The 14908-nt window shown below is 38.3% G+C and overlaps 1 protein-coding gene across 2 annotated transcripts in view; it reads left to right on the top strand.

Moving 5' to 3' along the window:
* The first annotated feature begins 1935 nt into the window (after positions 1–1935).
* Positions 1936–14908, top strand: part of LOC124595908 (tRNA-splicing endonuclease subunit Sen2) — a 52030-nt gene continuing 39057 nt past the window's right edge. For both annotated transcript variants that reach the window (XR_006978258.1, XM_047134820.1), the window contains exon 1: positions 1936–2400. Coding sequence is in view for 1 of the 2 variants with exons in the window: in XM_047134820.1 (XP_046990776.1) it covers positions 2209–2400 (192 nt within the window). In the remaining variant the exon portion in view is untranslated. The remainder of the gene's footprint in view (positions 2401–14908) is intronic.

Raw genomic sequence — 14908 nt, 5'->3', positions numbered from 1 at the left:
AGCGAATGGCTGCAGCGTTAACGTTTTTGGACGCTTACGAGAAAGATGGCGACTCATTACTCGATCGCATCGTTACTGGTGACGAAACATGGGTTAAGCATGTGAACGCGAGACAAAATTGCAGTCAATGCAGTGGGGGCACACAAATTCCCCCCCCCCCAAAAAACCAAGAAATGCATGCAGACAATGTCGGCAAGGAAGGTGATGGCGACTGTCTTTTGGGACAGAAAAGATGTGATTTTTGTGGATTTCCTGGGAAGAGGCACTAAAATAAACTCTAAAAGGTATTGCCAAACTCTGCACAACCTCAGAAGAGCAATACAAAACAAGCGTAGGGGAAAGTTGGGCTCAAAGATCTTGCTGATTCACGGCAACGCCCGGGCCCACACGGCAAATGGCACTCGTGAAGTTCTCGAATCTTTTAAGTGGGAGTTGTTTCCTCATCCGCCGTACAGTCCGGCCTGACACCGAGCGACTTCCACTTATTCCCAGCAATGAAGAAGTGGTTGGCTATGCAGCGTTTTCATGACGACGCACGGCTTCAAGAAGAGGTAACCACGTGGTTGAAGGCACAGGCGGCCGAATTTTACGACGAAGGAATTTCCAAGCTCGTCCATCGCTACGATAAGTGCCTTAATTTAAATGGCAACTATGTAGAAAAGTAGTGTTTAAGTGTGGCTTTCATATGTATATAATAAAAAAATTTCCAATACTTTATTTATTTTTAATTCCAAAACGTAATGTACTTTGTGGATAGCCCTCGTATATACTTCAACTGTACAACAATGTTAACGAAAATGAATATGTGATGTGAGGTATTCTATGCTACCAATATTTCCATCCAGTTTTTCCCCTTCATTTTACACAGAAAAAAATATGATGCAATTACTTGTCTTGACATTTGTCAACCATATTTTTTGTCTTTCGTATTCCTATGTTTCTGAACACTCTTGTCAGCTGTTACAACTGTCTAATAAACGATCTCTGGCAAATTCTGACGTCATTGGTCAAAGCCGACGGATTGTATCCCGTGCTTCACTTGACCCGAAATCTGTATCCTAAAGAAATATACCGTTTTAAATGAAACTGTTTTTTTCAGACTTAATAATTTGCAACAAAACATAATAGGAGTTTGTGCAGTGGCAGGATTTAATACTACTTCCTCCAGTGTTTCACTAAATTATTCAATTTTAAGTAAAACCTTAGCTTGTTGTTGTGGCTAGTTCGTTGTTCGTTGCGTATCCCTTGCACTCGGGCCGCGCAAGTGAAATGTCACGTGATTTTTCGAACAAGCTCGATACTACATCGAACGCTGCGGTGTACTGGGAAATCTCAAGCCAGCTTGAACGCGTGTATCGCCTGTCCAGCCCTAGTTGTACCATTGTACACCCTTATTTGTGCTAAAGACAACCGTAATATGGAGTAATGAATGTCATTTTTCCTTCTGGTGTTGTTATGTACATCATTGTTCCTTCTGAACTGTAGTGGATTATTTACAACAATATTTCCATCTTCAAATTGATTTCTCCAAAACGCCACGTAATGGCAGAGCGGACTACGTGTTTCTATGCCCAAGCACATGTTACAATGAATTGATTTCGCTTCACAGTGAAACTTCTAGTTTCTCAGCAGAAGCTAAAGCTGTACTCGCAGCTTTAAAATATACGCAGAACCAATTAGAAACATTTTCATTTTAAGAAATTGCATAGTTTAATCTGCCATGGAAGGTAAAACAAGTCGTTCGAAATCATTACGATTTATCGTGCAAAATGATCCATGGAACTTGAAACCAAGTGACTAACTAACTATCTTATTCAGAAGTATCATTTGCTTATCGCCCGTTTGTTGCAGTGACGAGTCGGAGTCCCGTAATTGTTGAAATTGTATCTATGGTTGAAGGGTAATGTGTAAAGTTCTTTCTTCTTTGAACTTTCATTGATTTTACAAGGCTTCTAACGTCATTGGATTTCTACGGGCTTGTTTACATTTTTTTTTGTCTTTACTAGTAATGTAAAAAGTTGTTTTTGTTGTGATGAAATGGGATTGTCGTGAAGATATGTGTTTCTTTGGATATCTGGTGAGAAAAACTATAAGACATTGGTAGTGTGTTTTTTATGCCGGGATGTGTAGTAGTCGTTCATTAATTTCGCGGACAGGCCGACATTCGATTCGCGGCATAACGATCCGATTTTTGAGGACCCATTGGTAATGGAGAATGTAAAGGAGCCCAAGCGTAAGCGTCATGTGTACGTAACACGAGAACAACCATTTCCCGTCGTTATAGAAAGTGTTTCCGGTATACCTGTGAGTGAGCGTCTGTGGCAAACATACACTGGTCGCTACAACGGCGACTGTGTAGTGGTGGAGAAAAAAAATGACATACACTCATTATATACAAAGGTAATCAAGTAACAGATCTAATAGTTTACATAAGTAGACACTAAATATTCTTGGTTAAGATGTCGAAAAGGTTTTTCAACTCTTATAGGTAGTTCATTGGATTTTTATTATCCTCCATTGGTTTGATGGCCCTTAGTTTTATTCCTGTGTTTTCTGTTCAATTTAATGTCGTTCTACCTTTTCCGTCAATTGTTTTAATTAGGTGTATGCAACTGTCAAATAGAAAAAAATGTGCACAATGTACAAGATACATTTAGAAAACCACCTTTTTTTTCTTCTGATCAAGAACTGTGCCTATATTTAAGAAGACACTTGACGTTAATCTACATGCAGTTTGTTATCAGCATTCATTTGAGTAGTTTAGCTCTTCATGAAATGTTACTTGCTAGTAAATATTGAATATCTCTGTTTAATCTCTTGTAACATATTATCCGATTTTATCTTGTGTATCTCCTATTCATAATTACCGCTAAGAAAGTCAATTTTTGTAAGTTTGTAAGAGGGTTGTTGTGAGATGTACGTTGTTGTCTTTTCCTGAATGACTGTCACTCGAGAGTTTTCAGCAGTTGTTTTCTCAGCAAAATGTGTTTATAAACAGTGCTGCACATTTTCAGTGCATTTTAAGAATGGTAGTAGGCAACAACCAGAATCTTATGAAAAGTATGTTTATTCATAGATAACAAGTTTCTGTAAGTGACCATATTCAGGTGACGGATGAGCACTACATGAAGAAAAGTTTCTTGGGATGAAATATTTAGTTGTTTTTAGTTGTAGCATATGTAACACACTGTACATGCATTTCTTATAGTTTTCGTTTTTCGTATGTCAAAAAGTGACTTTACATGTGACAGCTGCTGCAATTACAGGCAAATCACTTGGTGACTGAACTAACATGTATAAAATAATAGATACACTTAATATTTGACAGATGCTTTAAAAAAGTATTTAATGCCAATGTAACTTCCTTGTAGGGTAGCAATAGGAGTAACTGAAACTAGTTGTCTATGAATAAATGTATTTTACAACAGCTTGTAGTGGATCCATGATGGGTCAGTCCATAGCAAGTGGCCCAAGAAAGAAGTAATTGGTTGCTTGACCATCTCAGAAGAATTTTATATTTGCTGGGTGAATTCCCCAATGCTTAGTAGTCACAAAAATATTGTTCAAAAAAATTTATTGTTTGTTATTTTGAAATGGCGGCCGTATTTGTTCCAGGCCTTGTGAATTTTTTTGTATTTGCAAGCATCTACATTTTTTACAATTATTCAGTAGTGGATTGTCCTAAGCCTTTCAGATAAAATGCATTTAGTTCAGCATACTCTGGGCTACAAATTTACACCATTATCACTTAGCTGAATGTATTCTTTAATATATTTTTAATAGTTCAAAGTTATCAGTCACAAATTAAATAAAACTCAATTTTTGAACAGTAGTTTTCCAAAGAAAGATTAATTTCTCAGCTTTAATACTTTTTCGGCTATTACACTGTATAGTATAGTTACTTTTTATAGTATCAATGGTGAGCAGCTTACACTTCCAAAATACACTATTTTTTTAAAAAATTGTTTTTATTTTTCTGTTTTGTGGCCTGCATTATCTTTGTTGGGGGACCAGATAAATATCTGAAAATTTCACAGTTAATAGACCTTTATGATATCAAACTTCAGTATAAATTTCAACTTTGAGATTCAGTAGGAAGTTATGGAAAAACAATTACAAACACAAGTCATAAGTACGTTTTTTAACATCTGCGATATCTAGGTTTATGGAATAAAATATATCAGATACAGTAGATAATTTAATCATATCTATGATTACTTACTTTTTTAATTGAAAATAAGTGTACTAATTACATTATATTGTTCTCTTGTTATTTGTTTTTAGTACATTGCTCATTGAACATTTGAGAAATTTGTTCACACAGTTTGGGGGTTAGTTTATAAGTTTGCCCAGTCACCATTGTAAATTCCATGGGAGACAGCTTCCTTAGTACATTTTTAAGTGGCATCCAAATCTGATCCTTCTCAATTTTTTTAAGAGATGTCCTTGGTCCTGTCGTGGAGGGTGATAAAATACAACATATACATCTTGGTTTTGACACTCAATATTATCAACTTCGCCAATCCACCATTGTTCATCATAAACACAAGCCACTATGTCTTTATTTTGAAGAACCAGTTGTACAAGTTTTCCACACCGATGAAGTTCACTATCAGGCGAAGTTGATGTGATCTTACACTTCAGTAAGTTTTGTGAATGGGGTACAAAACAGTGTAAAGATCGAGTGCCTTTAACCTTCTGACCGAGTGCCGACTAGTGTTGGGCCTTTCCTTCCAACACCATCACAAGCATTCTTCCCATGGCATGAAGCGAAAAGTGCCATTCTACATCAAACCCAAAATCTTCTTTATGAAAGGATATTTTAATAAATATTTTTTGTTTTTATATTGTCTTGCTGCCCCATCCAAAAAGTAAATCAGTTTTTTATGCAAGGGTGGTGCTGTTTAATGTAGTTTGTTAATTTTAGTTGAAAAATGTGCACTGCCGTAGTTTTGTGTTCAAGGTAGTCAATTATGACACAAAAGCTGTGGCTCATTAGAGAGGGGATGGTATGATAGGATGTCTGTTTAGATGTCAGGGAATAACTTCCATGGTACTAGAGGGAGCTGTAGAGGAAGAAAGACAGGAATACATCCAGCAGATAATGGAGGGCATAGGTTGCAAGTGTTACTCTGAGATGAGAAAGTTGTCACAAAAGAGAAATTCAGGCAGACCACGACAAATCAAACAGAAGTTTGATGACTCCAAAGAAAAGGTGATTAGCAAAAAATGTAATACCTAATTGCAAAACTGATTACATCATGAACATGATAGAGACATTACCCTCAAGGACAACCAGTGGATGACACACTAACAACCCATGACGTCACCAATATGACGGAAATGACCATTCTCAATGTCTCCAATATGACACCTATGACGTCATTACATAAATGACAACAAACACAAAAATACTTACAAAACCAACAAACACATCCCTCTTCAAAAATATAATCAAACTAACGTGACCAGTGTGGGAAATTGGGGGTTTTTGGGTGGGGACAAACTAAATACAAACACATACAGACACACACCACGATCCCAAACCACACAAAACGACGACATAAAAACACCACAAAATTCCCAAATTCTGCTACACTTACGATATTGACAAAAATTGGTCACTTCCCTCCACCTACATAGCTCAACCGCAATTGTCAGTACCACAAAATAAAAACCAGCTACTCCAAAAATTATAATCACACCGCAACTATCGATACTACAAAGCTGACACCTAAAACAACAAAAATTGGAATCTGACACTTCCCTTGACCTATATAGGTCTACAACAGCTCACAATACCAGAAAACACATAGCTATGATGACAAATTAGAATCGGTTACTTCCCATGACCTATACAGCTCAAATACAACTGAAGATACCAAAAAAATTGAAACTGAATACTTCCCCTAAGATACATAAATGAACCACAAGTGCCGATACCAAAACATCAACCACAGCACATGCAGTAAATAACACCGACCCAACACCACATAAAAACCCCACCGAACATCATAACACGCGAACAATAGACCCAAAAAAAAAGACTACATACCATAAAATAGTTACGGCGCTACACTCTAACCCCCAACAAGCATATCCTGCTTGCATTCACCGCATTTCACTATCTCTCTCATAAGCCCAAAAACCTGCAGAAACTTAATGACGGATGACATGTCCCCCATTTCAGCCTGCAGATGCACACTATTAAACTTAGAAGTCATATCCATACCTAACAAAAGAAGCCACAAATTGAATTAAACGACTTACTATGGAACAAACAGCAAACCAATAACATAAACACAACGGAAACTTAATTCTTAACTCTCTGGAACTAATTTCCATTCTTCTATAACAGTCACGACCAATAAATGCACATTTCAAGCACTGACACCCAAATGAACCTAATACACCACATAACACACGGACCATACACACACCACCAGAGGACACCACCAACCACAACAGGACAAAATCTACAAACACAACACACTCATAAACTAAACTCCATGACGTCACACAACACGGCACCCTTATGTCACGGGTCGAAGGCGACGGGTGGGACCAGACGCCTCCATTGACCCAAGGAATTGGCCATCTTATCTCATAGTGTGATATATGTATCAACAGTTATGGTGATTACTTTTGAAATAAGGAACACTTAACTTACTTTTTTCCCATGTGTCTAGTTTTCATTTGACTGCCACTTATATACCAACTGACAAAAAGATACAAGTAAAAAGACTAGTGTGGGTCTAGTGAACAACACAATGTAAACTGCTCTTTACAAAATCAATGAACATGACGTATCAGATATGAACCAACCCCAAAATCAAATGAGTGGGTTTCCCACAGAAGAACTAATGATAAATTATAAACAAAATACACAAGTGACATCAAAAACTGAATATGCAAATAAAAACATTGCAGTTTCTTTGTGACACTTGATGTCTCATTGCTGTGTATCTAGAGGTGAGAGCTTTCAAGATGGCTAAAACTTTTTTGGGATAGTGAAAAGGGGGGAGGGGCCAGGTTGACAACAGTGTTAAGAGCCGGGTTAGATATAGGTTTTATTTATTTTTTTAAAGGGGAAGAGAAAGAAGTTCCTGGGATATGAGATGTCTGTGGTCTATAGAAAGTTGAATACAATTGATAAATTTACTAGTGAACAGTTACACTCCCAGAATGGAATAAGACACAAGTAGCTTAGGTACCTATTTCAGATAATCGTAAAAATGTCACTTCAACTGTTGGCGGACAATTATGATTCTAGAGTTGGAGTACAGGAAAGTAGTGTTATAGAGTAAATGTATTTTGTGGAAGGAACAGAGGTGTTTTGGTAAGAAATGTATTTGAATGGTGTGATTATGCAGAGTCAGTACTAAGTGCTGCCTAGTAATGGTGAATGTCTTTGGGAAAGGGTGGGTGGTATGCAGAGATACTGATTCTTATTTCAAGTCCCTTAAAAGATGATAAGACCCATGGAGGGCTTCAGGAAGAGAATGTCAGGCAAGATTTTATGTAGGGCAAAGGCTTGTTTTTCAAACTGATGGAGACAGAGCAAGAGTACATGGTGAGACTGGTAAGAGATAAAATATGGTGAAAGACAGGTTGAAAAACGAAAAGACAATTATAGAAGTAGTTTTAAAAACATATTAGAAGAATAAAATATGGTGAAAGACAGGTAGAAAAATGAAAAGACAATTGTAGAAGTAGTTTTAAAAACATATTAGAAGAAACTCATTTCATATCACAAACATGAACCACCAACATTCCCCAATTTTTCCATCTGTCACTTGTTCCATGTCAAAATGCTGTTCTTCTACAGTATTAACATTCTTGGGCTCTGGCTCTGCATTGAGAAGCTGAAATTATCCAAATATGTTAATGACTTTCATAGAACCTTTACGGTCGGTATGCCTCCAGCTAGTCCAGAGATGTGTGTCATTTTCTGGACGTCAGTAAAACTGTTGCCATTGTGAAACAGCCACTGGCCAGTTCATGCAGTTTCACAGAAGACCCAGAGAAGCTTCGTAAGGGCTTTGACTACTGCTCATCATGCTTCGAGATGAGACATACCCTACTCAAAGTCTTGTTCTCACCATCCAGATGTGTCACATACACAGTATTTTAGTCCACCCCCAAGCTACTTTGCCCCTTATTCTGCAAACCCTGTGAGTGAACCAGGTGCAACATCTTTCTCAGACACTTACCCATCACTTCTGATTGCAGGTCTGTTATATGTATTTCATACACAATCAAAGATAGGGACTCAAGTGAAGGAAGTCACATTACGTTTCACATGTCCTACAGCGCCTATTCAGTGTCGTGTGCTGCCTACTTAATGAAATAATTTGTGAAACTGTGACTAATTGAAAATTGACTACCTTGTTGCTCAACATGTTTGTTCTTTACTAAGCTACTTAGTTCCTAATTCTGCACCCCCTGTGAACAAACCAGGTACACCACCTGTCTCATACTCCCACCCACTTTTCACACAGATTTCCTACACAATCAAAAATAAGGATTTGTGTGAAAGCAGTCACATTACATTCCACATGTCCTTCAGTTACTGTGCAGTTTGTTCTGTCTACTTGCATGAAAGTCTGCAGTGAAACTATGGCTAACTGTTGACTACCTAGTTTTGAGCATGCTGCAAAACACAATATGAAGGACTTCAACAGTCGCTTAACTGCTTTTCCAGTTTGACTTCTAACTGCCAGTATCAGCTTCTTGGAACTATGCCTTTGGGAACTGTTCCTCTAGCATATCCTAAAAAGCCTCCTACCTTAAAACTCAGCTGGGTCTTGTTTGTAGCTACCCCTTCCAATTTTTGCATTTAGCCTATATTAAGAATTTGTTCATCACAATCAGAGCAGTTGAACAAATGTCTCTTTCAGTGCCATTACACTTTTCTTCTGTCAGCATTTACTAAGTCCATCTATCAGCAATAACAACAGCAAGGGCACAGCTGACAGCATTGAAATGTAGACTAATGATAGCTTTTAAATGGTAGCAAATGGTAAATTTATGCTAGTTGCAGGACTGATGTAGGTATGGTGGTTATCGCTGAAACAACTAGCTTTCAGTTATATCTTTTTTTTTTTTTTCAAGCCAGTTTAACCTGACAATAAAAACCTCTCAAAATAACAGGTTCCTGAAATAACCAGTTGTTGGTTTTTTTATTCCTGTTATTTTCTGTGTTAAATGTAAAAATCAAACAGAGACTGGAAAATTTTGGCTCACTCAATTTCAAGGCATGTAAAATCAAAATATTAAATTAGTCAAAAAAAAAAAAAAAAAAAAAAAAAAAAATCAACTTGGCACATACACTGTTTCCTGCTTTTCTTGAAAAGTAGTAGACCTAAGTGGCTGAATATACAAAAAATCACCATGGCTCTATTTATTCTGATTTTTTTTCAAACTCTCCTCAAAGATCATGTTATAATTGATCATCCCACTGTTTGGACATTATGAATAATCAGTGCTACAGTGCTAGGGGAACGAAAACTGAGGTTGAGGAACTCTATTTTTTGTGTTAGTTTGTCAGGTTTCAAAGGCTATAAGCAGATAAATGCATACTATGTAGACAAAGGCAGCAAATCAGCTACTCTATTTTTATACTATGAATGAATTATTATTAAGTTTTTAAATTATTACTGTTACCATAATTTCCTTACTCTTTTAATATTTCATAGAAATGGCAGGCAGCTCTAATCTTTAAAAAAAAAAAAAAAAAAAAAAAAAAAAAAAAAAAAAAAAAAAAAATATGGACCAAGTGGGGGCAAGTCTTCCACACTGTACATACAGGCATACCTTAAACCATTGACACATGGCAACAGGGACATTATTGCCTCAATAATGTTATACCATTTCTTATGCCAAGTGTTTGTTGCTCATTTCTATCAGCGTTGTTATTAAAACAGCACTGATCCCAATTTCTATAGTAATGCAGTATTTCAAACCAGTTCAGATTTCATAAATAAAAATTATTCATTTTTAAAAAATAGGATTGTTTAAAAATGAAAAATTTTAGCATGGCTGCTAAGGCTAATTAATATTTCATTTTTTAACTAGGTGATTAGTAAAAAAAAAAATAGAAAACACCTCTCGTAACCGAGATCAGACAAATAACGAAAAGTCCTGGTTATACAGAACTGAAATACTGGAATTGCTTTTAACCGGTCAGTTTTTCCCATCCCTAGGTTAATGTTGACTGGGGCACCTTGAAAGGGGTCCATTTGACACTAAAGATCTGTTAATAAAAAAATGGAAAGTTCAGGAAAGAATAATGACAATATTATGAAAAGGATAGATTGCTTTTCGTCATGTAGTGGAGATGTAGAGTTGCAGACAGATGCAGCAAAAACACTGCCGAACAGGTAAGTTTTTGATAAAAACCCCTTCTTCTGAATTAGACAAAATACACGCACACATTCATGCAAACACAACTCCCACCCCCATGATCACTGTCTGGCTGCTGAGGTCAGACTGCATGCAACAGTGCATGATGGGAGAAACAATCTGGGTGGTGGGGCATAAGGAGGAGGCTTAGGTGAGGAGGGGAAGGGATAGCACGGTAGTGATGGGGGGATGGTAAAGTGCTGCTTGTGGAAACATACAAATTGAGATGGGGGAAGGTAGAGCAGCTAGGTTCAGTTGGGATTAGATGGTGGTGGCGGTTGGGGGGGGGGGGGGGGGAGGGGAGGTAGTCCTGCCTGTAGCCCTGCCTCTGATGGTATAGGTGATGCTTGTGACCAGACGGGAGTAGGTGGTAGTGGGAGGATATATGGGAAAGGTCTTGCATCTACATCTGTTATGGGAATATCAGCCGTGAGGTAAGGGGTTGTTAGCAGGGATGAAGGAGGATATTGTGGAGGTATGGTGTGTGTGGAATACCACTATGGGAGGGGTGGGAAGGATAATTGTTAACACATTCTTCATTTCAGGGCAAGACGAGACTTAGTCAAAACATGGCGGAGAATGTGATTCTGTTGCTCCTGTTCCGGATGGTAGTGAGTCACAAAGGGAATACTCCATTGTGGCCGGACAGTGGGACTTAGGGAGGTGGTGGGTGACTGGAGAGACAAGGCACAGGAGATCTGTTTCTGTACAAGGTTGGGATGGTAATTTCAGTCTGTGAAGACCTCAGTGAGCTGCTTGATACATTTCGAGAGGGTCTGCTCATCACTGCAGATGTGGTGGCTACGGGTGGCTAGGCTGTGTGGAAAGGACTTCTTGGCATGGGATGGGTGGCAGCTATCAGAGTGTAAGTATTGCTGGTGGGTGATAGTTTTGGTATGGACAGAGGTACTGATGCAGCCATGTTTGAGTTGGAGGTCAGCATCGAGCAAAGTCTCTTGTTGGTTTGATAAGGATCAGATGAAATGAGTGGGAGAGAAGGTATTGTGGCTCTGGAGAAATGTGCACAGGATGTCCTCACCCTCGATCTGGATCACGAAGGTGTGATAAGTGAATCTGAACCAGGTGAGGAGTTTGGGTTTCTGGGTGGTTAGGAAAGATTCCTTTAGATGGCCCATGAATAGGGTGGCACAGGATGGTGCCATGTGGGTGCCCATTGCTGTACCATGGACCTGTTTGTAGGAGATACCTTCAAAGGTGAAGTACTTGAGGTAAGGACATAGATGCTCATGTTACCAGGAAGGAGGTTGTAAGTTGGAAGACAGTCGGATGTTGAGAAAGGTATTATTCAGTAGCAGCAAGGCCAAAGGCATTTGGGATGTTACTGTAGAGGGAGGTGCCATCAGTAGTGACGAGCAGGGTGCCATGTGGTAAAGGAACAGGAACTGTGGTGAGTTGTTGGAGGAATTGATTGGTGTCTTTTATGTAGTAGAGTAGGTTATGGGTCGTAGGCTGAACTATGGGAGTACGCATTCTGTCAGTGGGGCAAAATAACCGGCCCCAATGGTGGGTCCTGGGTGGTTGGGTTTATGGACTTTAGGAAGCAAGTAGGAGGTGGGAGTGAGGGGAGAGAGACCCAGGGGAGAGGTTCTGGGATCGGCCTAAGGGTTTGAGGAAAGAGTGGAGATCCTATTGGATTTCTGGGATGGGGTCACTGTGGCACAGTTTGTAGGTGGACGAATCTGACAGCTGGCGGAGTTTTTGATGTCATCTTTTTTATTTATTTTATTTATTTATTGTTCCGTGGGACCACATTTAGGAGAAGTCTCCATGGTCATGGAACGAGTCAATACATGAAATTATAACACGATTGTAGAAACAGATAAAATGAAATATAAGAAACATATTCAGGCGACAAGTCGTTAGTTTAAATAAAGAAAATCAAAAATGTACACTGGAATTTGCTTAATTTTGTATCTCTTCCAGGAGCTCCTCGACAGAATAGAAGGAGTGAACCATGAGGAAACTCTTCAGTTTAGACTTAAAAGTGTTTGGGCTACTGCTAAGATTTTTGAGTTCTTGTGGTAGCTTATTGAAAATGGATGCAGCAGAATACTGCACTCCTTTCTGCACAAGAGTCAAGGAAGTGCATTCCACATGCAGATTTGATTTCTGCCGAGTATTAACTGAGTGAAAGCTGCTAACTCTTGGGAATAAGCTAATATTGCTAACAACAAACGACATTAAAGAAAATACATACTGTGAGGGCAATGTCAAAATTCCCAGACTATTGAATAGGGGTCGACAAGAGGTTTTCGAACTTACACCATACATAGCTCGAACAGCCCGTTTTTGAGCCAAAAATACCCTTTTTGAATCAGAAGAATTACCCCAAAAAATAATACCATATGACATAAGCGTATGAAAATATGCGAAGTATACTACTTTTCGTGTTGAAATGTCACTTATTTCAGATACTGTTCTAATGGTAAATAAAGCGGCATTTAGTTTCTGAACAAGATCCTGAACATGGGCTTTCCACAACAGCTTACTATCTATCTGTACGCCTAGGAACTTGAACTGTTCCGTCTCGCTTATAACATGCCCATCCTGTCTGATTAAAATGTCAGTTCTTGTTGAATTGTGGGTTAGAAACTGTAAAAACTGAGTCTTACTGTGATTTAGCATCAAATTATTTTCCACAAGCCACGAACTTATATCATGAACTACATTATTTGATAATGTTTCAATATTACACACAAGATCCTTCACTACCAAGGTGGTGTCATCAGCAAACAGAAATATTTTTGAATCACCTGTAATACTAGAAGGCATATCATTTACATAAATAAGGAACAGCAGTGGCCCCAGCACCGACCCTTGGGGAACGCCCCATTTAACAGTGCCCCATTGGGACTGAACATCATTATCACTCTCAATATTGCGGAGAATTACCTTCTGCTTTCTGTTCTTAAAGTAGGAGGCGAACCAATTGTAAGCTACTCCCCTTACTCCATAATGTTCCAACTTCTGCAGTAATATTTTGTGGTCAACACAGTCAAAAGCCTTCGTTAAATCAAAGAAAACACCTAACGTTCGCAACCTTTTATTTAATCCGTCCAAAACCTCACAGAGAAAAGAGACTATAGCATTTTCAGTTGTTAAACCGTTTCTAAAACCAAACTGTACATTTGGCAGCAAATTATGTGAATTTAAATGCTGCAGTAACCTTGTATATACAACCCTCTCAATAACTTTAGCAAACACTGATGGCATAGAAATAGGTCTATAATTGTCAACATTATCCCTGTCTCCCTTTTTATAAAGTGGCTTCACTACCGAGTACTTTAATCGGTCAGGAAACCGACCACTCCTAAAGGAAAAGTTACAGATATGGCTAAGTACTGAGCTAACATACGTGGAACAATACTTCAGTATTCTGCTAGATACCCCGTCATATCCATGAGAGTTCTTGGTCTTTAGTGATTTAATTATTAACTCAATCTCCCTCTTGTCAGTATCATGGAGGAGCATTTCAGGTAACAGTCTCGGAACACTTTTTTCTAAGAGCGCTATATGATTCCCTGTTGGGACTAGGTTTCTATTTAGTTCACCTGCTATATTCAGAAAGTGATTATTAAGTACTGTACATATATGCGACTTATCAGTAACACGGACATCCCCACTACGCACTGATTCTATATTCTCGACCTGTCTCTGCAGACCAGCCACTTCCTTTACGACTGACCATATGGTTTTAATTTTATCCTGAGACTTAGCTATTCTATCTGCATACCACATACTTTTTGCCTTCCTAATAACTTTTTTAAGCACCTTACAATACTGTTTGTAATGGGCTGCTGCATTTAGATTTTGACTGATTCTAACGTTTTGATATAATTGCCACTTTGTTCTACAAGATATTCTTATCCCTTTAGTCAGCCACCCAGGCTGCCTGTTTGTGCTAGTACCCTGTTTTGAACGTTCTAACGGAAAGCAACTTTCAAAGAGCACGAGAACAGTCTTGAGGAAAGCATTATATTTATCGTCTACTGTATCAGCACTATAAACATCTTGCCACTCTTGTTCCTTGATAAGGTTTACAAAAGTCTGTACAGCAACTGGATCAGCTTTCCTAAAACGTTGGTAACTATATTTAACATGTGTTGCAGCACAAAAAACTTTTAGACTTAAAGTTTGTGCATCATGATCTGAAAGGCCATTCACCTTTTTGCTAACAGAATGCCCTTCTAATAATGACGAATGAACAAAAATATTGTCTATGGTTGTTCTACTGTTCCCTTGCACTCTCGTTGGAAAGAATACGGTTTGCATAAGATTATATGAATTAAGGAGGTCTACCAGCATCCTTTTCCTTGCACAATCACTTATACAATTAATATTGAAGTCACCACATATAACTAACTTTTTGTATTTCCTATAAAGTGAACCAAGAACCTCCTCTAGCTTTAGCAAAAATGTTGTGAAATCGGAGTCTGGGGATCTATAAATAACAACAGTAAGAAGTTTAGCTCCACTAAATTTA

The sequence above is a fragment of the Schistocerca americana genome, chromosome 2, assembly GCF_021461395.2.
Source record: "Schistocerca americana isolate TAMUIC-IGC-003095 chromosome 2, iqSchAmer2.1, whole genome shotgun sequence".
In the NCBI taxonomy this organism is placed as follows: Eukaryota; Metazoa; Arthropoda; class Insecta; order Orthoptera; family Acrididae; genus Schistocerca; species Schistocerca americana.
Note: the sequence above shows the minus strand (reverse complement) of the source record. Positions and strands in the feature narration are given on the sequence as shown.